Source organism: Zea mays, chromosome 3, assembly GCF_902167145.1.
Source record: "Zea mays cultivar B73 chromosome 3, Zm-B73-REFERENCE-NAM-5.0, whole genome shotgun sequence".
Classification (NCBI taxonomy): domain Eukaryota; kingdom Viridiplantae; phylum Streptophyta; class Magnoliopsida; order Poales; family Poaceae; genus Zea; species Zea mays.
In genome coordinates this window covers 136,610,413-136,637,020 of record NC_050098.1, presented here as the reverse complement: position 1 = coordinate 136,637,020, position 26,608 = coordinate 136,610,413, and the positions used below count along the sequence as shown (strand labels likewise).

At 42.8% G+C, this 26,608-nt stretch overlaps 1 protein-coding gene across 1 annotated transcript; it reads left to right on the top strand.

Annotated features, from left to right (window-relative positions):
• The first annotated feature begins 14,165 nt into the window (after positions 1-14,165).
• LOC103650597 (glutathione S-transferase T3) lies at positions 14,166-25,578 on the top strand. The gene is made up of 6 exons (XM_008676163.3): positions 14,166-14,549; positions 15,460-15,641; positions 17,224-17,346; positions 24,145-24,265; positions 24,363-24,713; positions 24,796-25,578. The coding sequence occupies exons 1-6, from the start codon at positions 14,475-14,477 to the stop codon at positions 25,378-25,380; spliced, it is 1,437 nt and encodes a 478-aa protein (XP_008674385.1). The 5' UTR covers positions 14,166-14,474; the 3' UTR covers positions 25,381-25,578.
• Positions 25,579-26,608: the final 1,030 nt, after the last annotated feature.

Here is a 26,608-nt window from a genome sequence, read left to right as displayed (position 1 = left end):
ATTTATCATATTCTACCTATGTGATGAATATATTCTTTATTGGACCAAAGTCGGCTAGATGTGCATTCAATCTCATTCTCATAAAATGCACTTGTCCATTAGAATCTATTTCATGCCTTTGCTATATATGTTCTCATATTGATTTGCTTCTAAGTAATGATTAACGAATTCAATATGAAGAAGTAAATTTCCTAAGATTGATCAAAATGTTTAAAAAGTGTATATTCCTTTTTCTTAAATGATGTGCACTAATGTTAAGAAGTTTACTTCATATCTATGTGACTTATGGATGATGAATTGTTCTTATTTTCTATCTAAAGAAATCATCGTTCATCATATACTCCCTTGTGCTATTAACATCTTTCTTGAGTATTTTCAATAAGTTTGGAAAGAAAAAGAAACAACTACAAAGGGAGCACACTCACATGAAAGAGAAAGACATCAAGAGCAACAACACCTACTTGGATAATGAGATCTTCAAAACAATCAATGGTGTTGTTGTAAGTACTCTAAACCTTTTTCATTGTGAGAATACTAGGCATAAGTTACTTATTGCAAATCTTATAAGCCTTGATCAAGATGTATAATGCTTCTCCCTATTTGTCTTTAAAGAAAATTCATCCATTCAATTCATTCAAATACCTGATGCATATCTTTAGGGGGAGCCTCTTTCTATATCTTGATTATGTTGAGACTATCGCTTTATCTTAGTAATCTCATATAGTCTCTTGCATGAGAATAAGTTTCTCATGAAGTATGCTACTACTTTTCAATTCTTCTTGGTAAAGTAATGTCATCTTTATCGAAAATTGTATCCCTCATTGCTAAAGTAGCATATTTACTGGATTCTCCTATTTTAAGCTTATCTAATGCATATGTTGTTCTTTTGATCACATCTGTTATTTGTTTGATCATTGAATAACTCCAATTAACACTTATGTCTCTTAGTGCCGCATATTCTATCAATCAACATCTATCTTGGTATGCACTAAGTTAAAAGGAGAATTCATGATTCATCTATGCAATTAGTGATCCATTTGATATATGCTGACAATGACTTAGAAAAGGATCACTAGTTGTAGAACTCTCTCTTGTGCAAAACATTTTCATATATTGTCTTGAGTATAGGTCTTAAGAGGCTAAGACTAAGGACAAAGCACAATAAAGAGAACGTCTCTCTGTGAAGGTACAAAAGGGTAACACAACTTCCTTTCATTTTAACTTGTACCTAAATCTTCCTTTTTCATACTTTCTTTGCATATCTTGTATAAAAGGAAGAGAAAGCATGTTCACGCCTAAGCCCCGCTTCATACCTAGTTTAACTTCTTAAACATTCATTCTTGCATCTTTGTTAAAACTAGGTGAAGTAATTTTATTGTCAAAGAGCTTAAAGCTTAACCTTGTAACGAGGATAAGCTGCCTTTGTTCCAAAGGTGGATGGTCCTTAAGCCTCTTTGAAATCCTTAAGGGTAAATGCTTAAGATGTTTCTAACATGCTTTCATAAGTGCATAAACTGTCATGAGCATCACACTTATACTATGACACAATGCACTTCACATTCTCTATGATATAGACATAATCTCATTAACCTAATTATGTGCACTTGGCATTCAAGACCAAAAATTTGTATTCCTCTCAAAGCACATATTTAGGGGGAGCAATCTATATTATATAGAATTGTTTAAGCTTAATTGACATATCCTTTTAATCATGTCTCTTTCCTTTGGTACATTTGCATATTTCCTATCTCTATTGTGCCAAGGCTAAGACTAATACGTTTCCATGAGCATATCATGTATTAAGTCTTAGATTGAAAGGGAAATGGAGTATTCGGCAAAGACATCGCTTCCACTCTACATCTTCGGTATTATCCTTCCTTGTCGGTATTCCGCCAGCCCTCTAATTTGGTATAATCTTCACTCGTATACTATTTACCAAAGGGGGAGAAAGTAGTTACAAAGGGCTTATATTTCACTCACAAGTATCCGTTTTTGGCGATTCATGCCAAAGGGGGAGAAAATATTAGCCCAAAGCAAAAGGACCGAACCACCACCAATTTCAAAATTTTAGTCTTTCAATTTGTATTTAAAGAAGTGTTTTCAAATTGGTATCTTATTTTTGATACAATTTCAAATTGGTATAACCTCTCTTAAAATTAATATCTAAAAACCCTCTTGAACACTAAGAGGAGGATTTCATTGAGGGGGAGTTTTGTTTAGTCAAAGGAAAAGCATTTGAAACAGAGGGAGAAAATTTCAAAATCTTGAAAATGCTTCTCAAAATCTTATTCATTTACCTTTGACTATTTGCAAAAAGACTTTGAAAAGAATTTACAAAAGAATTTGCAAAAACAAAACAAGTGGTGCAAGCGTGGTCCAAAATTTTAAAAAAATGAAGAAAGCATTCATACATATCTTATGAAATGAATATTGGTTTAATTCCAAGTAACCTTTGCACTTACCTTAAGCAAACTAGTTCAATTTCGCACTTATATAGTTGCTTTGGTTTGTGTTGGCATCAATCACCAAAAAGGGGGGAGATTGAAAGGGAAATAGGGTCAAACCTTTTCCTAAATGATTTTGGTGGTTGAATTGCCCAACACAAATAATTGGACTAACTAGTTTGCTCTAGATCATACATTCTACAGGTGCGAAAGTGAGAGCACCTAGAGGGGGGGTGAATAGGTGATCCTGTGAAAACTTAATACTTAATCCACAAAACTTGATTAGAGTTAGCACAGTTAAGCCAAGTGGCTAGAGAGGAGAATTTGCACAACACGATAACCACAAAGAGATCAACACAGAGATGACACAGTGGTTTATCCCGTGGTTCGGCCAAGTACAAAACTTGCCTACTCCACGTTGTGGCGTCCCAACGGACGAGAGTTGCACTCAACTCCTCTCAAGTGATCCAATGATCAACTTGAATACCACGGTGTTTTGCTTTTCTTTTCTTATCCCGTTCACGAGGAATCTCCACAACTTGGAGCCTCTCGCCCTTACACTTTTGATGTTCACAAAGAAGCACGGAGTAAGGGAGGGATGAGCAACTCACACACGACACAAAGATCATAGCAAATACGCACACACAAGACCCAGACTTGAGCTCAAGAGATTATCACAAGTTTCACACTAGAACTGAGCTCAAATCACTAAGAATGTCGAACAAGTGCGCAAGAATGGAGTGTGAGTGATCAACAATGCTCAAAGGATGCTTGGTGTTCTCCTCCATGCGCCTAGGGGTCCCTTTTATAGCCCCAAGGCAGCTAGGAGCCGTTGAGAGCAATCCGGGAAGGCAATTCTTGCCTTCTGTCGCCTGGCGCACTGGACAGTCCGGTGCACCACCGGACATTGTCCGGTGCGGATTTCCTTCCTTATTTGGCGAAGCCGACCGTTGGCAGCCTTGGATCCGTTGGCGCACCGGACACTGTCCGGTGCACACCGGACAGTCCGGTGCCCCCTCCTGACCGTTGGCTCGGCCACGTGTCCCGCGCGGATCGCGCAGCCGACCGTTGGCCCGGCTGACCGTTGGCTCACCGGACAGTCCGGTGCACACCGGACAGTCCGGTGAATTATAGCCGTACGCCGTTAATTCCTTCCCGAGAGCGGCAAGTTCGCCTGAGCTAGCCTGGCACACCGGACACTGTCCGGTGCACCACCGGACAGTCCGGTGTACCCAGACCGAGCTGACTTTGGCTGAACAGAGCCATCTCATTTCCAATTCAATCTTTCCTGTTTCCAGCACTTAGACACAATACATTAGTCCATTAAAAACAATGTACTATGTCTAGAACATACCTTTTGACATGATTTGCACTTTGTCCACCACATTGCATAGATCAACACAAAAGCACTTGCGTTGGCACTCAATCACCAAAATACTTAGAAATGGCCCAAGGGCACATTTCCCTTTCAATCTCCCCCTTTTTGGTGATTTATGCCAACACAACATAAAGCAACTAGAACAAGTGCAATATCAATGCAAATGAAAACTCAATATAGTTTTGATTCATATTTGGCATATATGGATCACTCTTTGCCACCACTTGGTTTGTTTTTGCAAATCAAACTCAATTTCCTATCTCTAAGTCAAATTCACTTGTAGAGACATAAAGAGAGGTATTCCAAAAGAAATTGATCAAGGATTTCAAAAACTCCCCCTTTTTCCCATAATCAACACTTCTCCCCACAAGAGGCCAAAAAAGAGACAATAAAAGAGTTTTGACAAACCAAAAGCTCTATTCTACTATTTTCAAAATTTCTCAAGTGGTAGCTGATCCATTTATTGCTTTGGCCTTTATTTTCTCCCCCTTTAGCATCAAGCACCAAAACGGGATCAATCTTGGCCCTTTAACCCCATTGCCTCACCAAAGTCTTCAACTAAGAGTAAAAAGGCAATAAGAGTACAAAGATGAACTTGGAAAAATTTACTCTTTCATCGGAGTGTAGTGGAAGTCTTGCATGGTCCAAGTCCACCTTTTCCCTTTCAATCCCCCTTCGAGACTAAATCAAGCAAACTCAAGCACAGTGTTAGTCTCAAAGGGTCAAGTTGTAGCACATCTCCCCCTAAATTTGTGCATCACTTGCAAATGGACTTGTAAGGTCCGACGAGTGCTTGTACAACTTGAGCACCACGAATAAACAACAAAATGCATAAGGAACATGATCAAAGGCATAAACACAAGTATGCTATTAATCCAAGTTCCGCGAATCTAAGACATTTAGCTCACTACGCAACTTGCAAAAGGTCTGCTCATCTAAAGGCTTGGTAAAGATATCGGCTAGCTGGTTCTCGGAGCTAACATGAAACACTTCGATATCACCCTTTTGCTGGTGGTCTCTCAAAAAGTGATGTCGGATGTCTATGTGCTTTGTGCGGCTGTGTTCAACAGGATTATCCGCCATGCGGATAGCACTCTCATTATCACATAGGAGTGGGACTTTGCTCAGATTGTAGCCAAAGTCCCTGAGGGTTTGCCTCATCCAAAGTAGTTGCGCGCAACACTGTCCTGCGGCAACGTACTCGGCCTCAGCGGTGGATAGGGCAACGGAAGTTTGTTTCTTAGAACTCCATGACACCAGGGACCTTCCTAAGAATTGGCACGTCCCTGATGTACTCTTCCTATCGACCTTACATCCAGCATAGTCGGAGTCTGAATATCCAATCAAGTCAAAGGTGCCTTTGGATACCAGATCCCGAAACAAGGCGTAGCGACTAAATATCTAAGAATTCGCTTCACAGCCACTAAGTGACACTCCTTAGGATCGGATTGAAATCTAGCACACATGCATACGCTAAGCATAATATCCGGTCTACTAGCACATAAATAAAGTAAAGACCCTATCATAGACCGGTATGCTTTTTGATCAACGGACTTACCTCCTTTGTTGAGGTCGGTGTGTCCGTCGGTTCCCATCGGAGTCTTTGCGGGCTTGGCATCCTTCATCCCAAATCGCTTGATCAAGTCTTGCGTGTACTTGGTTTGAGAGATGAAGGTTCCATCCTTGAGTTGCCTCACTTGGAACCCAAGGAAGTAGCTTAACTCGCCCATCATCGACATCTCGAATTTCTGAGTCATCACCCTGCTAAACTCTTCCCAAGACTTTTGGTTAGTAGAACCAAATATTATGTCATCGACATAAATTTGGCACACAAAAAGATCACCATCACAAGTCTTAGTAAAAAGAGTTGGATCGGCTTTCCCAACCTTGAAAGCATTAGCAATTAAAAAGTCTCTAAGGCATTCATACCATGCTCTTGGGGCTTGCTTAAGTCCATAGAGCGCCTTAGAGAGCTTACACACGTGGTCGGGGTACCGTTCATCCTCGAAGCCAGGGGGTTGCTCCACGTACACCTCCTCCTTGATTGGCCCGTTGAGGAAAGCGCTCTTCACATCCATTTGGAACAACCTGAAGGAATGGTGAGCGGCATATGCTAGCAAGATACGAATGGACTCTAGCCTAGCCACAGGAGCGAAAGTCTCCTCAAAGTCCAAACCTGCGACTTGGGCATAACCTTTTGCCACAAGTCGTGCCTTGTTCCTTGTCACCACCCCGTGCTCGTCTTGTTTGTTGCGGAACACCCACTTGGTTCCCACAACATTTTGCTTGGGACGAGGCACCAGTGTCCAAACTTCATTTCTTTTGAAGTTGTTGAGCTCCTCCTGCATGGCCAACACACAGTCCGGATCTAGCAAGGCCTCTTCTACCCTGAAAGGCTCAATAGAAGAGACAAAGGAGTAATGCTCACAAAAATTAACTAATCGAGACCGAGTAGTTACTCCCTTGCTAATGTCACCCAAAATCTGGTCGACGGGATGATCTCTTTGAATCATCGCTCGAACTTGGATTGGAGGTGTCGGTTGTGCTTCTTCCTCCATCACATGATTATCTTGTGCTCCCCCTTGATCACACACCTCTTGTTCATCATCTTGAGTTGGGGGTTGCACCTTTGTTGAGGAAGAAGGTTGATCTCGCTCATCTTGTTCCTGTGGCCGCACATCTCCAATCGCCATGGTGCGTATTGCGGTCGTTGGAACTTCTTCTTCATCTATTTCATCAAAATCAACAACTTGCTCTCTTGGAGAGCCATTAGTCTCATCAAATACAACGTCGCTAGAGACTTAAACCAAACCCGATGATTTGTTGAAGACTCTATACGCCTTTGTATTTGAGTCATAACCTAATAAAAACCCTTCTACAGCTTTGGGAGCAAATTTAGAGTTTCTACCCTTCTTCACTAGAATGTAGCATTTACTCCCAAAAACTCGAAAATATGAAACATTGGGTTTGTTATCGGTTAGTAGCTCATACGACGTCTTCTTGAGGAGGCGGTGAAGGTAGACCCGGTTGATAGCGTGGCAAGCCGTGTTCACGGCTTCCGACCAAAAACGCTCGGGGGTCTTGAACTCTCCAAGCATTGTCCTCGCCATGTCTATAAGCGTCCTGTTCTTCCTCTCTACCACACCATTTTGTTGTGGTGTGTAGGGAGCGAAGAACTCGTGCTTGATCCCTTCCTCCTCAAGGTACTCCTCCACTTGAAGGTTCTTGAACTCGGACCCATTGTCGCTCCTTATCTTTTTCACCTTGAGCTCAAACTCATTTTGAGCTCTCCTTAGGAAGCGCTTGAGGGTCCCTTGGGTTTCAGATTTATCCTGCAAAAAGAATACCCAAGTGAAGTGGGAAAAGTCATCAACAATAACTAGTCCATACTTACTTCCTCCTATGCTTAGATAGGCGACGGGTCCGAAGAGGTCCATATGTAGCAGCTCGAGAGGTCTTGACGTAGTCATCACATTCTTGCTGTGATGCGCTCCTCCCACTTGTTTACCTGCTTGACAAGCTGCACAAGGTCTATCTTTTTCGAAAGTAACATTGGTTAGACCTATCACGTGTTCTCCCTTTAGAAGCTTGTGAAGGTTCTTCATCCCCACATGTGCTAAGCGGCGATGCCACAGCCAGCCCATGCTAGTCTTAGCAATTAAGCATGCATCTAGACCGGCCTCCTCTTTTGCAAAATCAACTAAATAAAGTTTGTCGTCTAATACACCCTTAAAAGCTAATGAACCATCACTTCTTCTAAAGACAGACACATCTACATTTGTGAATAGACAATTATATTCCATATTGCATAATTGACTAACAGACAACAAATTGTATCCAAGAGACTCGACTAAAACACATTAGATATAGAGTGCTCGGATGAAATAGCAATTTTACCTAACCCTTTTACCTTGCCTTGATTCCCATCACCGAATATTATTGAATCTTGGGAATCCTTGTTTTTGACGTAGGAGGTGAACATCTTCTTCTCCCCTGTCATATGGTTTGTGCATCCGCTGTCGATAATCCAGCTTGAACCCCCGGATGCATAAACCTGCAAGGCAAATTTAGGATTGGGTCTTAGGTACCCAACTCTTGTTGGGTCCTACAAGGTTAGTCACAATTGTCTTAGGGACCCAAATGCAAGTTTTGTCTCCCTTGCATTTTGCCCCTAATTTTCTAGCAACTATCTTCCTATCCTTTCTACAAATGGCAAAGGAAGCATTTAAAGCATGATATATTGTAGAAGGTTCATTAACTTTCCTAGGAACATTAACAACATTTCTCCTAGACATATGAACAAAATATCTCCTAGACATATCTTTACCATGCATATAGGAAGAACTAGAAGCAAACATGGCATGAGAGTCAAAAGCATCATAAGTATTACAACTCTTATAAGACTGTCTTCTATCATGGTACATAAAAGCATGGTTCTTTTTAGCACTACTAGCCATAGGGGTCTTCCCTTTCTCCTTGGCGGGGATGGGAGCCTTATGGCTTGTTAAGTTTTTGGCTTCCCTCTTGAAACCAAGTCCATCCTTAATTGAGGGGTGTCTATCAATCGTGTAGGCATCCCTTGCAAATTTTAACTTATCAAATTCGCTTTTGCTAGTCTTAAGTTGGGCATTAAGACTAGCTACTTCATCATTCAATTTAGAAATTGAAACTAGGTGTTCACTACAAGCATCAATATTAAAATCTTTACACCTAGTGCAAACCACAACATGTTCTACACAAGATGTTGGTTTATTAGCTATCTCTAACTTAGCATTCAAATCATCATTCATGCTCCTTAAACTAGAAATTGTCTCATGGTAAGAAGATAGTTCACAAGAAAGCATTTCATTTCTTTTAACTTCTAAAGCATAGGATTTTTGTGCCTCTACAAATTTGTCATGCTCTTCATATAAAAGGTCCTCTTGTTTTTCTAAGAGTCTATCCTTTTCATTCAAGGCATCAATCAATTCATTAATCTTATCTACTTTAGTTCTATCCAATCCCTTGAACAAATTAGAGTAATCTATTTCTTCATCACTAGATTCATCATCACTAGAAGAATCATAAGTAGTACTGTCTCGAGTACATACCTTCTTCTCCTTTGCCATGAGGCATGTGTGACGCTCGTTGGGGAAGAGGGATGACTTGTTGAAGGCGGTGGCGGCGAGTCCTTCATTTTCGGAGTCGGATGACGAACAATCCGAGTCCCACTCCTTTCCAAGGTGTGCCTCGCCCTTAGCTTTCTTGTATGCCTTCTTCTTCTCCCTCTTGCTCCCTTGTTCCTGGTCACTTTCATTATCGGGACAGTTAGCAATAAAATGACCAATCTTACCGCATTTGAAGCATGAACGCTTCCCCTTTGTCTTGGTCTTGCTTGGCTGTCCCTTGCGACCCTTTAGCGCCGTCTTGAAGCGCTTGATGATGAGGGCCATCTCTTCATCATTGAGCCCGGCCGCCTCAACTTGCGCTACCTTGCTAGGTAGCGCCTCCTTGCTCCTCGTTGCCTTGAGAGCAATGGGTTGAGGCTCATGGGTTGGACCGTTCAACGCGTCGTCCACGTACCTTGCATCCTTGATCATCATTTGCCCGCTTACGAACTTTCCAAGGACTTCTTCGGGTGACATCTTGGTGTACCTAGGATTTTCATGGATATTGTTCACCAAATGTGGATCAAGTACAGTAAAGGACATTAGCATTAGACGAACGACGTCGTGGTCTGTCCATCGTGTGCTTCCGTAGCTCCTTATCTTGTTGATAAGGGTCTTGAGCCGGTTGTATGTTTGGGTTGGCTCCTCTCCCCTGATCATTGCGAATCTTCCAAGCTCACCCTCCACCAACTCCATTTTGGTGAGTAAGGTGATGTCGTTCCCCTCATGTGAGATCCTGAGGGTGTCCCAGATCTGCTTGGCATTGTCCAAGCCGCTCATCTTATGATACTCGTCCCTGCACAAAGAGGCTAACAACACAGTAGTAGCTTGTGCATTTCTATGAATCTGTTCATTGATAAACATAGGACTATCCGAGCTATCAAATTTCATTCCACTTTCCACAATCTCCCATATGCTCGGATGGAGAGAGAACAGGTGACTACGCATTTTGTGGCTCCAAAATCCGTAGTCCTCTCCATCAAAGTGAGGAGGTTTGCCAAGTGGAATGGAGAGCAAATGAGCATTTGTACTTTGCGGAATACGAGAGTAGTCAAAAGAAAAGTTCGAATTAACCGGTTTCCTTCTCTCGTAGTCGTTGTCGTCGTTGTCCTTTTGGGAAGAAGTGGACTCATCACTGTCGTCGTAGTAGACGATCTCCTTGATGCGTCTTGTCTTCTTCTTCTTCCCATCTTTGCGTTTGTGGCCCGAGCCCGAGTCGGTAGGCTTGTCATCCTTGGGCTCGTTGATAAATGACTCCTTCTCCTTGTCATTGATCACAATCCCCTTGCCCTTAGGATCCATCTCTTCGGGCGGTTAGTCCCTTTCTTGAAGAGAACGGCTCTGATACCAATTGAGAGCACCTAGAGGGGGGGTGAATAGGTGATCCTGTGAAAACTTAATACTTAATCCACAAAACTTGATTAGAGTTAGCACAGTTAAGCCAAGTGGCTAGAGAGGAGAATTTGCACAACACGATAACCACAAAGAGATCAACACAGAGATGACACAGTGGTTTATCCCGTGGTTCGGCCAAGTACAAAACTTGCCTACTCCACGTTGTGGCGTCCCAACGGACGAGAGTTGCACTCAACTCCTCTCAAGTGATCCAATGATCAACTTGAATACCACGGTGTTTTGCTTTTCTTTTCTTATCCCGTTCACGAGGAATCTCCACAACTTGGAGCCTCTCGCCCTTACACTTTTGATGTTCACAAAGAAGCACGGAGTAAGGGAGGGATGAGCAACTCACACACGACACAAAGATCACAGCAAATACGCACACACAAGACCCAGACTTGAGCTCAAGAGATTATCACAAGTTTCACACTAGAACTGAGCTCAAATCACTAAGAATGTCGAACAAGTGCGCAAGAATGGAGTGTGAGTGATCAACAATGCTCAAAGGATGCTTGGTGTCCTCCTCCATGCGCCTAGGGGTCCCTTTTATAGCCCCAAGGCAGCTAGGAGCCGTTGAGAGCAATCCGGGAAGGCAATTCTTGCCTTCTGTCGCCTAGCGCACCGGACAGTCCGGTGCGGATTTCCTTATTTGGCGAAGCCAACCATTGGCAGCCTTGGAGCCGTTGGCGCACCGGACACTGTCCGGTGCACACCGGACAGTCCGGTGCCCCCTCCTGACCGTTGGCTCAGCCACGTGTCCCGCGCGGATCGCGCAGCCGACCGTTGGCTCACCGGACAGTCCGGTGAATTATAGCCGTACGCCGTTAATTCCTTCCCGAGAGCGGCAAGTTCGCCTGAGCCAGCCTGGTACACCGGACAGTTCGGTGTACCCAGACCGAGCTGACTTTGGCTGAACAGAGCCATCTCATTTCCAATTCAATCTTTTTTGTTTCCAGCACTTAGACACAATACATTAGTCCATTAAAAACAATGTACTAAGTCTAGAACATACCTTTTGACATGATTTGCACTTTGTCCACCACATTGCATAGATCAACACAAAAGCACTTGCGTTGGCACTCAATCACCAAAATACTTAGAAATGGCCCAAGGGCACATTTCCCTTTCAGAAAGGTTCAACACAAACCAATCAAAAGAATAAGTTAGGCTTCAAAAGAAAGGAGCAAAATGGAAACCGAAGTGTGCCCTGGTCTGGCGCACCGGACTGTCCGGTGTGCCACCGGACAGTGTTCGGTGCACCAGGGTGAATCAGCTCAAACTCTCCAGCTTCGGGTTTCCCAGGCGCAGCTCCGCTATAATTCACCGGACTGTCCGGTGCACCAGCGGAGCAACGGTTATCTGCGCGCAACGGTCGACTCTGACAGGGAACAGTGCAGCACAGTGAACGCGGCAGCAGTCAGAGCAGTTGGTCAGAGGGGCACCGGACTGTCCGATGTCGCACCGGACTGTCCAGTGCCGCATGAGGACAAAGCCTCCAACGGTCGACCAGCTCCAACCCTGACGAACAGGATGACGTGGCGGCGCACCGGACTGTCCGGTGCGCCCATCGCCAGCGGCCTTCTCCAACGGCTACAATTTGGTTGGTGACTATAAATACCACCCCAACCGGCCACTTCAAGGGGAGGGAGTCCAAGCAACATTCCAAGTCATCTAGTTGACATACTCAAGCCCTCCCAACCACATAAATTCATTGATCCATCCTATGCGCAAAATTTAGGCCACTACAACCAACACAAGTGCCACAAAAAGAGAGCTAGTAAAAGAAAGCCTCTCGTGTGAGTCTAGCAAGAGTGCCTTGTGAGAATCATTGAGAGTTAGTGAGCACTACATCTTGTGATCATTTGTGTGTGGAGTTTTTGACTCCCATTGAACTTCCTCCAAAGTTTTGGAGGCCTGTAAAAGCTAGCAAGAGACACCAAAGAGTGTGGTTGTACTTGCGGGGTCTTAAGTGATCCTTGAGAAGAAGAAGAGCTCGCCGGTCTTTGGTGATCGATGGAGAGAGGGAAAGGGTTGAAAAAGACCCGTCCTTAGTGGACTCCTCAACGGGGACTAGGCCTTCGAGGGCCAAACCTCGGTAAAACAAATCACCCGTGTCTCGTGTGCTTATTGCTTGTGATTTGTTTGTTCTTTCCCTTTCTAAGTTTTTCTTGCACTATTCTTTGCTAATACTATTTGGTGTTGCTTTAAGTTAAATTCTCATCTAGTGAAGCAACACCTTACAAGAAAGAACTTGTGTTATTACTCTTCTTATTTAAGCCCTCGTGATTTATTCTCATAGACTTATTAGTAGTATTGATTTATCGATTCCGCATTATTTGAAAGCAATACTCTTTACAAGGAAGGACTTAGTTTTTATACTCCGATAATTGTATATCTTGTTCTAACCACTAATCAAAGGATCTAGTTGGGGGATAAAGTTTTAATTTTCAGGTTTCGCCTATCCACCCCCTCTAGGCGACTTTCACCAAGCCTTGGTGACGCATCTCTAGATTTGCATAAAATCCTTCAATTTTTAGTGTAAAAATCTTCATCGTAAATATCGAGCCAATGTGAGAGTTGTTGATAACTCAGATGTGTTGTATTTATGATCGTAAAAAACATCATGTTTGGGAGTAAAATAATGGCAGATGTAGCGTAAATGTTATTACCGTAAAATATATCAAGCCAAGTGAGAGACGTCATATTCATCATGTTAAATCCTGAAATGGAATGCGTAAAGTAGTGCAGCGATCGACGTAAAAATAATCATGGAGACATAAACATGGATCAGATGAGGTTGCCACCGGAGGATGCCCTAAAGCCACCGGATAGGCGGAGACCGTCAGAGGAGGATGTCCTGCGGCCCGTGGTGCGGATGGAGAACCCCGCGCGCACCTCCAAGGAGCCACCGCTGCTGTGCCACTGGGAAGCCACCGACACCACGCCTCTGGATCGGGGAGTCACCATCGTCGCGTCTCCAGATCGGGGAGCCGTCGCCCCACACGCCTCGGGGAGCTGCCGCTTGTGCATCAGGGTGGGGACATAAAAAACCGAACCCTAGTGGTTTGATGCTTCTTTTTATAGACGTACAGGACCAGGTGTGGTTGAACCGGATGACAGTATTAGATCAGGACTTCTCTAGCTATGGAAAGCCCATTACTTGTAATATATACACACAAAAACAATTTGATTTGTGGAGATGCGCACTCCACCGCAATATAGCAATATCAAAAGTCTCAAAGACTAAATTATTACTTACCGGCTAACAAAAACAATGACAAACCTATTAATATAGTAGTCTATAAAATAATAACTATAGAGTAGTAGTTTATAGGAATACTCATAAACAATACTCACTTCGTCTTAAAATAGTATTTGTTTTAGCTCTTGATTTTTACGTATATATTTAGATAAATGACGATAAATCTAAATATCTATATTTAAAAATATAGATATAGTAATGTATGAATGTAGTAATTATTTAAAACGAATTTTAATTTAGGACCGATTGTGTAGAAAACATTATTTTCTAGTCATCTCCTGTTGCTTGAATGGTGGAAGTTTGTGGGACCTTTCACCTGTTGGTTCAACATTACGAGAATAATAATAGCTACTCCATACTAATCACGCGGGCTATTTTTATATAGACTGTTTAGTTGATATGCCTTGACAGCTTGTGCTGTCGCTAGAACAGTGTACTCTGTTTTTTTCTCGTGCATTTTCAGCAGTCTCGCAGTCGCAGCCCTACTACTGTTTGGGAAAAAAAAGTCAGCAGCAGGGGAAATGTCCTTTGCACTTGCACCACCGACTTTCGAATGGCAGACTCTCAACGACACATGTGAATGTGAGTTGGATATTAAAAGATATTCATGTGTCAGTGACATGATTAAGGGATTTTCTCAAGGATGGCGGGAGCTCCAGCAACCGCGAACCACCTGCTCCTCTCCCCATCCCAACCCGCCTTCTATCTCGTCTCCGGCGCCAAGAGCGCCATTGTGACCGCGGGGCGTGCAGAGTCACCACCAGGCTGGTTTAGGTCCCTTCCATTCGGAACGCCAGCGAGAAGTTGTTCCGCGAGGAGCTAGTCGTCAACCCCCTGCGGCAGCAATGTCTGTGGAACTCATCCTGTGGCTCTTCTCCTTCGCCTCCGTCGTGCTCCTCGTCGGCCTCACCGTGTACCAGGCAAGCCCGACGGCCCATTTGCATCTCTTAGCAGTTCACCGACATGTGGGGTCTCTTTGAGTCATTGACACGTGGGCCAGTGCGTCAGATATTTAAATGCTTGCGAATTAGGTGCCAAATTTCAAAAATTTCTCGTCCAAAATCTTGCGCCCAGCCGGCGAACCGCTGCCCGCTTTCGGCCCAAGGCTGCCGTGATTGTGGGGATTTGATGCGGAGTTTAGTCAACGGTGTTTCTTCTCGTGCCATTCACTCCGCGTGGCGTGGTGGATGGTGACGAGATAAACTCCCGGACATTTTTTTTCCTTTTCCAGAGAAAAAAAGAAGGCATGTTTCCTGTTCAATGTTAGCTCATAGATTCTGGCATAAAATCGAGAAAAGAAAACGTCTTCGTATACAAAATATGAAGATATGTACAGGTTACATGGAGGGATTACAGTAAGATTTACAACGTTTCTGCAGGAGTTAGATTCAACAATTTCTGTTTATGAGCCTAGATAGGGTAGTGGTATTGAATTTTTCTATAGGGCCGTATCTTGTTAGAAACATGCTGCTACTGCCTATCGTTCTGTTTGGAATGTTAGTACCATCTGATAGGACTTGGTGGATGTAATCATATATCTCATGACTGTAGTCCTGTACTTGGTACCAAACCAGCTTGTCATCTGTCTGTATCAGTTGAATTAATTGTCACCAGTTTGTAGTGTCTAAAGCTCATATTTCAACATGATTGATCAGTGACTTCAACCTCACCAGCCAGATCAAGCATAAAGCCTAACTGCAACACAAGCTGTAGTGTTTATTCTTTAGAAGTAAATTTAGTAATTTATGCACCAATTTGCCTGGCTTCTTGTTAATTGATCCACTCTTGTTGATTTTTTCAACTGATTCTGCCTTTCTGCTTGTATGCCAGCTTTTGTGTCTGGTAGATTTGGAGTATGATTATATCAACCCATTTGATTCATCATCTCGCGTCAATGCTGTGGTGATGAAAGAATACTCACTCCAAGGGGCACTTTGTGCTTCTTTCCTCTTGACATTGCATTGGCTGCCGTTTCTACTCATGGCGCCAGTGACATACTACCATGTGAAACTGTATGTGTTACTTGCTTTCAGTTGATGTTAATTCTGGCAGAATACTCATTGTATGCATCATTGGATACTGTGCTGTTCATACTTTTGGCTGTACTCACATCTTGATTATTTTTGTATACATGGAAATAATTATTGAAATGGTCTACAAGCCTCAATGGCTCAATGGAACAGCTAAGTAAAAACATATCAATTTTAGAGTTTAGGGATGGCTTCCTCAACCAAAGCCACCTAACACGAAGAGCCCAATTAAGATTCTGGAGGTCAGAAATGCCGAGACCTCCCAGCTCCTTTGGACGAGTCACCTTGGACCAAGCCACCAGACAATGCCCCCATTAGCCTCTTTACAGCCTCTCCATAGGAACCCACGCCGAATCTTATCGAAAGCCTTAAGAGCCCATTTAGGCAAGTCAAGAGCCATAGCATGATATGTAGTTGTAGCGGTGAGCACAAATTAAACTTGAATGGCTCTCCCGGCCTTAGTCATCAAATCAGCTTTCCAAGCGGGCAAGATATCAGCAAGCTTATCAATCAATGGCTGAAGATGGGCCTTAGTGAGTCTCTTGAGAGATAAAGGCAGCCCCAGATATTTGATAGGGAACTCATCAATCTTGCACAGGAGACATTCTGGATGACCTCAAGATCAGCAGAAGAGCATTGTATCGGCGCCACACTACTCTTATTAATGTTGGTCTTTAACCCTGTAGCATCCCCAAACAGATCCAGATTCTGACTAACAAAATTGAGGTCACTTGCTATTGGCCTCACAAACAGCACAACATCATCAGCATAAAGAGAAATCTGGTGCTGAATGGAGCGAGAGGAGAGGGGCTGGAGCAGCCCAGATTCTGCAGCTTTAACAATAAGAGCATTGAGAGTGTCCATGACAAGTACAAAGTAAGGGGGACAGGGATCCCCTGCCGCAGCCCCCTTCTATGGACAATAAACTCTCCAGGGATCCCATTGAGGAGGATTTGAGTAGGAGATATCATAAGCAACCCACTAATCACATCACGCCACAGAGGACCAAAGCCAAGCTTCTCCAACACTTCAAGAAGAAAGGGCTAGGACACCGAGTCAAAAACCTTTGAAATGTCCAACTTCACCGCCTTCTTGAAATTTAACAGCCATGACAATAGTTTCTCAGCATGCTGCTTGAGTTTTCAGTCGGTTTAGAGTTATTTTCTCTAAGTTGGGGATTAAGTATAATGCCCCCCTCACCCCCTCGGCATTGGAACCGGTTTTGATCTCGATTACTAATGAACTTATTTTGGTGGGATATCCGAGATGTTTTTCTAAATTATTTTTAGGGTGTTTGGTTTCTATGAACTAATTTTTAGTCCCTTCCGTATTTGATAATTTAGGAACTAAAATAGAATAAAATGAAGGGAATAAAGTTAGTCCATAGAAACCAAACACCTCCTTAATATGTGAACGATTATAATTAGTTATTAAGCTTTTTGTAAGGCGAAACAACAAAGGTTCTTGTATTTATTTTTAATGCCGTCCTATTCATATATAACAACTTGTCCCTCCATGCTCGTTATTGTTAGTCAAAGAAAATTATATGATATTTTTTATTCAGGTACTTGGCTCGGAAACATCTTGTAGATGTCACTGAAATTTTTAGACAATTAAATGGCGAGAAGAAGTACAGGACGATCAAGCTTGCCTTCTACTTCTGCCTGTTTATTGTAACTATTTACAGGTTTGACTTTGGTTATATCTTAATTAATATTTTGGTGAACTGAATACAATATGCATTCATTTGTTAGTGCTAACTGATATTAGTTATTCAAAAACATCTACGACATTATCAAAAACCATTATAAATGGTCATGCCCCCATACATATCCCTACATGTCATAAGAACAAAATTTTCTTTATATTAATTAATGTTTTTATTGTGTAAGTCTACCCACTTTTCTCGTTGCAAATATTCTGAATTCTGCACACCTGTTGGTGGTTTGAAGAGATTACTGAAGGGTTAGTGAGAATATGACTTGGAAAATTAAATATGGTGTTGTCTTCACTTCATGTTTTCAAACACACAACCATGAGCAATATTATTATGTTTGGTTTGTTGCCTAACTTGTCATTCTTTGCCTAACTTTTTCTGTCTAACATTAGTTCTTCAATTCGAACGACTAATTTTAGACAAAGTGTGGCACAGTTAGCCACGAACCAAACATGCCTCATCACCTTAGGCTATCCCAACAACTGCGGAAAGTGCCTTGCAAACACATTTTGCATAGTGAAACATCACTATTGTGTTCAACAGCGAGCTCAATCGCATGAGCTCAAAGTTTTATTAGAAGTTACTAAGTATAAGTGTATATCATCCCAATAAAGTAATAGATCACAATTGATAATAAATCCCACAATGCTATGTATATGACATATTAAGTTTAATTCCATAAGTTACTCATGTGAGGGTCCGAGCCGCTCTTGGCCGTGAGCACGGATGATATACCAGTTTTACACTCTGCAGAGGTTGCGCATCTTTACCCACAAGACGTGTTTCCCGTTTAGCCAGGGTTTGCAATACCCTTAGACACTTCCAAGGTGAATGACTAGGGATCCACTACGAGGCCTTTACAAAATTCCACTAGAGGAGAGACCCGCTACGGATTCCGGGCCGAATGCGATCTAGGAATCCCTCGTGCGAAAAGCTAAAAAGACAGACCGACCCAAGGACCTCCCTACACCTGCACTCCATCTCGTTTGCCCCTTTCGGGAAAAGGATTAACTCACACTAGCTTTCCTAATTATTCAATCAAGGGCGCTTCTATTCAGTCAAGGGCGCCTCATTTCACCCTTGTGGTAGCATTGTTTTCCCGGGTGGTCGCTCTATGTTCCATTTAACATAATAATCTTGTCATGAGCAATAATTAAACCAACAATATTAATGCTACATGATCATAATTTAGTATAACATTAATCCCAAAACCAGGTAGAGACATAACAAGTCTGCCCAACAGTTCATTTGTTTGCAAGGTGTGGGGTAAACAAAACTAAGGTAACCTGTTAGGTCCCATCAAATTAACTTGAGCATGTCACAGTGATTAACAATATCATTATTAGGTAAAGAAGAGTGATCAAGGGCACAACTTGCCTTTTTGGTGTAACTCTAATTACTTCTCCAAAGTTGGTTTTCGGAATCCTCGTGACCTCGCTTCTAGCATAGCAATACATACAATCAAGCAAATAATGGGTATGGTAACAATACACCAGAGCATATAAACAAACTGTGTGAGACTATTCTACGCGCTGCTACGAAATCGTAGGTTCAAGATATGGATTTTCTAAGTTTATGGGTTTATTTATATAATCAAAATCCATTTTCTTTATTCAATTTATGAACTCTTAGGACTTGTGGACGGCGGGTATTAAAAACAAAAAGATCAGGGTTCTTTCTAGTAATTTTTGGACCTATTTGTAGTAGTATTTACCCAGGGTTGGACGGCGGGTTAGATCCCATAAAGTGCAGGGGCTCTTTTGCACTTTTTCCTGATCGAAGGGGTATCCTCACACCAAAGCCGACCGATCTTTCACCAACGGACCAGATTAAATCCCACACATTACTGAACTGGTACACGCCCATAGCCATCCGATCTGAGTTCTACGGTTAAGGTTTTAAAACAGGCACGATCTAATCCTATCCGCTCACAGCCGATCCAACAGACACAACACTCCCATAGCCAAAACTGTGTGTGGTTCTAATCCTATCCCTCTATCCCCTGATCAACGATTCACGTGCTTCCTCTCCACCCAGCCGACCAAGGTGGCGCCTCCCCCGAACCGCATCGGAGGTTCACCGGCGTTCATCAACCCAGCGCTTAGGTGCTCTAATCGGACTTCAGAGAGGTTCTACGTGGTGTGGAGAGAAGGGCGAATGCCATGGAGGTGACATTGCCTGTGATTATGCTGTGGTGATCCCTACCCACGGTGCACAGGGGTGTTGCGGAGGAGCAAGAGCTCCGGCGAGAAATCGCCATGTCACCGAGGCCTCCCGTGCTCCAAATCCCTCACGTTCATGATCTTCACCTTCTAGCGAACCTCCTTGCTCAGTTGTTCGACTCCGAGCGACAGTGATGGTGAGAGTATGCTGCGGCGGCGCTCGACTCTATTCCTCCCTCTTTTGCGACGGTGATGGTGCACAACTAGAGGACGAAGTGGTCACAATGCTTGGTTTTATGGCCCAGAGGCGAGTCCGGGTGGGCGCAAGGACTCCGGGGCAGAGCGGGGTGGTTGACTCCAGGAGGTCTACGTGATCTGGCGGGAGCATCACAACAACCTAAGGGGGAAGGGGGTTTCTGGCGATGCAGGGCCCACCCGACAGTGAAATGAATATGCTGCGCGGCTGGGAGGGAAGCGAATGTCAGCCCGGGCCCGCTCGTCAACGAGGGGAAAAGCCAGCCCAGGCGCGCGGTCGCGAGGTCTGCCTGACCGCTAGGGCCCACCCGTCGACGCACACTGATAGAGTGGGCTGGCGCGTGAGTAGTGCTGGACCAGCCAAGGTAGATCGGGCCCAATAGCATAGGTATGAGTCTTCTTTCTTTCTTTTTTCTATTTTCTATCCAATTTCAAAATTGAATTCAAATCTATATTTTAAATTTAAATTTAGTTTTTAATGCACTAGCAAGTACTCCAACGTGAATGCAAAATATAATTTGGTTAATGGATTTACTCATATCCTATTTAAGTAAGGGCTTTTTAAATATGCAACTTAAAAATTAGAGAATAAAATTATTTCTAGTGTGTAAAATCTTTTTAGAAAGTACTTATAACTATATATATTTCAATAGTGGAATAACCAGACTGATATAGGAATACTTTTAGAAAAAATTACTGTAAACCATATTTGTCTTAGGAGATGTAACTTCAAGAATAAGAAAATTATTATATTTAGGGAACTTGTCTCACAAATAAAACACACGTTCAAATAGACTTTATTATTGTTCCTTAAATAATAAAGAACTAGCTAAAACTTCTTAAGGCTTTATTCAGGGTTACAGGTCATGCGTGCCAAGGTCAGGTTTAGGATGCCTCCTAACCCCCTCGTCTTCACCACTACTGCTCCATCTACGACACCATCTCCGATTCCATCCTCGGTCTGGTCCGCGCTTGCTGGTCCACATTGGCGCACAACCATGGAGGAAGAATATACAACCCTTATGAGAAACAATATCTGGGAACTCGATCCTTGGTCTGATGGCTCCAACATAGTCACTAACAAATGGATCTTCACACATAAGTTCCTCTCTAATGAGACCTTCAATTATTACAAGACCCGGGTGTTTCTCTAGGGCTTCACTGAAAGCCCTGAGGTCGACTATGGCGGGACTTTTAGCCCGGTTGTAAAATCGACCATCCGACACATGGTGCTCGCCCTTCTGCAACTTGTGAGTGGCCTATTCAAAAGCTTGACATGAAGAAACCATCCGACACATGGTGCTCGCCCTTCTGCAACTTGTGACTGGCCTATTCAAAAGCTTGACATGAAGAATGCTTTTCTGCATGGGACACTCAGTGAGACCATCTACTACATTCATCCTAGGGGGTTCAATGATTCTGTATTCCCAGACCTGATCGGCGCCTCCACAAGTCCCTGTACGGACTCCAGCAGGCGCCCCCGGCTTGGTATAGTCGGGTTGCCACCTATTTGACGTCATTGGGATTTGTTGAAGCCAAGTTGGACACCTCGCTATTCATCTTCTATCGCGGTTCAAACACGATATATCTGTTGCTTTATGTTGATGTCATCATTCTAATCGCCTCCACTACCGAGCTTCTGTACTGCACTATTATTGTTTTGCAGCGGGAATTTGCAATGAAGGACCTTGGGCCGCTTGACCATTTCCTTGGCATCACTGTTGAGCGGCCTCTCGATGGCATGTTTCTTCACCAGCACACCTACACGTTGGATGTCATCAAGCGACCGCCATGGCTGACTGCAAGTTGTGTACCACTCCGGTCGATCTTCAGACACAGCTTGCTGCCGATTCAGGGCCTTCGGTTTAGGATGCCTCCCATTTCCATAGCATAACCGTTGCTCTTCAGTACTGACGTTCACCTGGCCGGACATCGCCTACGTCTTCCAGCAGATATGCCTTCGTATGCACGATACTCAGGAGCCTCATCTAACAACTATGAAGTGCATTCTACACTATCTTCAACGAACCTTTGACTATGATCTACGCCTCCATCGTTTGTCCAGCTCCAACCTCATCGTCTACACTAATGCTGACTGGGCAGGTTGTCTGAACTTTCACCGCTCTACATCAGGCTATGTGGTATTCCTAGGTGACAACTTGGTGTCTTGGTCTGCAAAGCGCCAAACGGTTGTCTCCCGCTCCAGTGCCGAGGTTGAATACTGTGCCATTTCCAATGGAGTTGCTGAAGTGACTTGGTTGCATCAACTGCTTTTCGAGCTCCGTTGCCCATTGCCCTAGTGCACTATTGTCTACTGCAACAACATCAGCTTCGTCTACCTCTCTACCAACCCTGTCTAGCATCAACAAACCAAGCATGTGGAGATTGATCTTCACTTCGTCCATGAGAAGGTCACCATTAGTCAAGTATGCATTATCCATGTTCCGACAACATCACAGATTGTCGACATCTTCACGAAGGGCGTCCCCTCCTCGGTGTTCCATGAGTTTAGATCTAGTTTCAACATTTGCACTAGCTAAGTTGTGAACGTGGGGGTGTTAGACAACCTGCTATACAGGGCACATGCGCCTAGGGCACTGCCATGTATAGAATTATTTTAGTATAACATGATAGAATATAGATTGATAAAAAGATTTGGGGGAGAGGATTACTAGTTAGGATCAATCATGATATTTACCATTTAGGAGGTTTCTGTTTACCTCACCTCCTTATATATATCCTCTCAATCAACCAATACATTATTCCTACCATCTTTTAGCACGAGGAGGCAGGGATATATAGTGCAGAAATCGGTGCTTTCTCTCTCTTCTCGCACCCCATCGCTCCTAAAGGCCACTCTTCCATTTTCAATCACTTTCCCGACAGGTACCCAACAAAACATTGGCGGCACAGGGCACCCTTTTGCGGAGGCGGCAACCAGCGAACTAGGGCATCCACAGGCTTCTCATAGCTAGTGATGGTCGACAAGTAGTGAAGTTCCCGACGACATTGTGAAGCTTTCCCATAGCTGCGAGGGGAGGGCCACATCCATGGGACCAAACAACCGAGAGCCATGCGAGAGATTGTCTCAAGGTTTGAGTTCTAACCACTATATATATATATAACCACTATATATATATATATTATCCAAAGCATAAATCTGGTGTGATTATACCTTGATGCTAGGGTTTCATGGGCATTATCGATTAGGGTTAGGTATTACCTGGTTCTGACTACCGTGCCACCTCATGCATCAATGGATCCATTTGCTCGACTCATGTAAGGATGAATCCGATATACGATAACTCCATGTACAAACTTGAGTATCTCAACATAGAAATTGCTTGATTTCTCTTTAGGAACAAACGAGCCCTTCATTACAGTATGCAAGGAATATGAGACTTTCTGTCAGCCTGAATAGGGGGTGTAACAAATGTAACAAAGTAGAGTGAATGCAAAACTTATCACACATCCTAAAGAACTATTCCACATTGTGACAACCGCTAAAGTTTATCAAAATCGACCTATGGATTATGATTACTTTAGTTAGAATGGAAATAAATCACAAACAACATTGTGCACTCACTCATAGTGATAACCATTATTTTGTGTTAGCCCTACCATATGTATGGAAAACGTGGGTACTCAGTTGGTTTTGTTTTATTTGTCTGGTTTAGTTGTTGCTTGCTCTAATCCTTAGATACTTCCGGTATTATCTGTTTAGGGCACTCAAATGTCTATGCTCCTAATGATTACCTCAAATAGGTAGTGAAGTAGATGGAGTCTCACAATGCAGAGGTTAGGCAGATCGTTACGTGGGCTACAATTTCACCTAGATCGGATGAACAACTAAAGCATGTGTTGCTCAAGCTCCTAGACATGTTCGAATGGCTAGATAAAGTAGCCATCCAATGTTTAAGTTATGGCAAACAATATCCCACCTAACATGCTTGACACCATCACTTAGGAGGAAAAGGAAGCTCTAGAGGAGGCAGTCCCTTGAGGAGAATCCAACCTCACCTAAATCACTAAGGGTGCATTGCCAGGAGTATGGGATGCGATATGAAAATGATCAATCTAGGGATATCAGCTAGTCTTTAGTAGAGGTCTAGGTTATTTTCATAGAAGTATGTTTGTATGCCATGTACTTTTAGTAAATGTCCAAGCCAGAACTAGCTTGTCATTACATTTTGGTCCACCAACACCGTTGTAACAAGTTATTATTGCAACCTATGTTGAACCATGAACTCAGTACATGTTATGTCAAAATATGTTTTGTGCACCTCAGTTCTACTATGGTTGTCAGCTTGCAAATGTGCTAATTACATTCATTTCTTTTTTACGTGCAAAGCATCTGGGGTAACTTGAGAGGTGCCCCAACATCTGTTGTTGAGGTAACTTGTACACCTACTTTAGACCTGTCTGAAGATCATCAACTCCCCCACCAAGACAGAGTGCAAGTCATTTCCCAGGTTACTACTATTAACAACAATACCTACTGAACTTATATGCCTTCTTAGTTCATTTTAATGGTCATGCTTTAAGGACTGTTTAATATTTATTGCTCAGGCACAAGATGAAGCCAACCCACCTAATTTTGAACAAATACCTAATAACCAGCCCCCTAAAAATGTGGTCCCTAAAAGGTGCAAGAATTTCACAGTTAGCGAAGATGAATGCCTAGTCTCAGCATACCTAAACATAAGCAAGGACCCCATCATAGGGACCAACCAGCCAATAAAAGGTTACTGGCAAAGGATAACTGAGTACTTTCACGAGCATAAGAGCACTCCTTATGATAGATCACAGTCTTCTTTGCAACAAAGATGGGGAGACATTCAGAAAGAAACTTCTAGGTTCTGTGGATTCTATGTGGAAGTAGAGAGGAGAAAGCAAAGTGGACTCAACGTTGATGACAAGGTAAAAAAAGAAGTACATTTCAAATTATTTGAACATTACAACTCTCTATGTACTAACATATGTTTGTTTTGTGTGCGTGCAGATAAAAGAGGCCATGGCGATGCACGAGCGTATAGTTGGCACACCGTTCAAGTTTATGCACTGCTGGTTAATTTTACGTCACGAGATGAAATGGAATGCATTGCTTGATTCAATGAATCCAACAGATGCTAAAGAAACAGAACAAAAGGGGACAAATATCATGGAAGAGTTGCTTCCCCCCAAAATTGCACGCCCAACGGGAAGAGATCATGATAAGAATATGAAGAGCAACATCAGCTCAAGCTCTTTCACTGCTTGCATTAATGTGCTCCAAAAGTTGTCAATGGAGCATGGAGCATTTGAAGAGAGGCAAGATGCTACAAGTAGGGAGGAAGCAACACACATGGTAGTAAGGTCGGATCGCAAACTGGCCCTACAAGAGGAAGTTATAATAATTCAAAAAGCAAGCCTCGAAATCCAGCAGCAAATGCTTAAGCTACAAGAAGAAGAACGTGAGGAGAGGGTGATGACAATGGATGTAAACAAGATGGAGCCATGGGTTCGGGAGTACTACATCAACAAGCAAAAGAAGATTGCAGCCTCTAGTATGAATGTAGAAACATCGAGTGCACGTGAGCCAAGTTAAATATTAGTTCTTCTTTAAGTTGTTGCTACTAGTATGTAGACTTTAAATCATTTAGAGAATTTCTTTTCCTAGTATTTGTGCAAATATTGATATTTCTATTATGTTGTACAACAAAAAAACTCAATGGTATCACTGTGTCATGGATTCATTAAGACCAATTTGGATGTTCCACTTCATTAGTTAAATTGTCATGGTCAATATCGTGTTGTATCATTTGAGTATGTTGCTCAACTAGGAGAGCAGTTTACATGTTAGAACTATTATCTTCCAGATTGAACTTTATGGTTAGCCTTCATTTTTCTCACTAGTGGTCAGTTTGTTGTATTTCTTCAGCCTTTCAGACCTCCATCTTTCAAAGGGTACTGGTTGCTTATGGACTCCATCACCATATTGTGTGTTGATAATATTGTCGTCAAATGATAAACACATCTAGAGATTCAGTTATTTTCTAATATTTGGGACTTTGCATCTGGCCTTTGTTAAGAACTTCTGTAGGAGTCACATCAGAGGTCACTATAGAAACATTGTTTGGTCCTTTCCCTTGGCACAAAACCATAGATGGGTCCATAGTCATGAACCTCTTTTGATTAGTTCTAGCACCATGTGTAACCCCCTTAACGAAATCTCACCTCGAGATTCAAGAAGAGGCTAGAAAAAAACAAGGTTGGTACATAGGTTGCACATAGCTTCTTCAATTCAACTTTGACTCTACCAATCTTAACTTATGAACTTGTTGCTTTACACACTTGATGGTCATGACCAACTGATCCTAATTGTTGGATTCAAAAAATGATATGAACATTGAGTTGACTTCTTCTGGCTTCTCTTATTTCTTATTTGAAGGAAACATGTGACGCCTAAGAGGGGGGGGTGAATTAGGACTTCTAAAACTTTCTCTAAACTAGACCACAAACGAATCCCTAGAGCAAAACCTATGCAAATAAGCAATCCAGAATGTGCAAACTAGGTTTTGTCTAAGTGTTGCTATCTCTACCGCAATGCCTAAGTTTCAATCCTAAACAATCTGAGTATAAATACAAGATTGAAACTTAAATGCTTAATATAAATGTGGACGCTAAAGAGCAAGGTAGACATGCAAACTCTCGTGTATGACGCCGGTATTTTTATCGAGGTATACAGAACCACGCAAGGTCCCGACTAATCCTCGTTGGTGCCCCTACGCAAAGGGAAACCCATACGAGGGCCAAGCACCTCAGTTGAGTAACTC

Bases quoted from the DNA above. Each gene is read 5' to 3' on its own strand.
- LOC103650597 (XM_008676163.3), top strand. From the start codon at position 14,475: ATGTCTGTGGAACTCATCCTGTGGCTCTTCTCCTTCGCCTCCGTCGTG. The intron at 15,642-17,223 runs GTATGTGTTACT...TTTTTTATTCAG, and splicing joins ACATACTACCATGTGAAACT to GTACTTGGCTCGGAAACATC. The intron at 24,714-24,795 runs GTAAAAAAAGAA...GTGTGCGTGCAG, and splicing joins GACTCAACGTTGATGACAAG to ATAAAAGAGGCCATGGCGAT.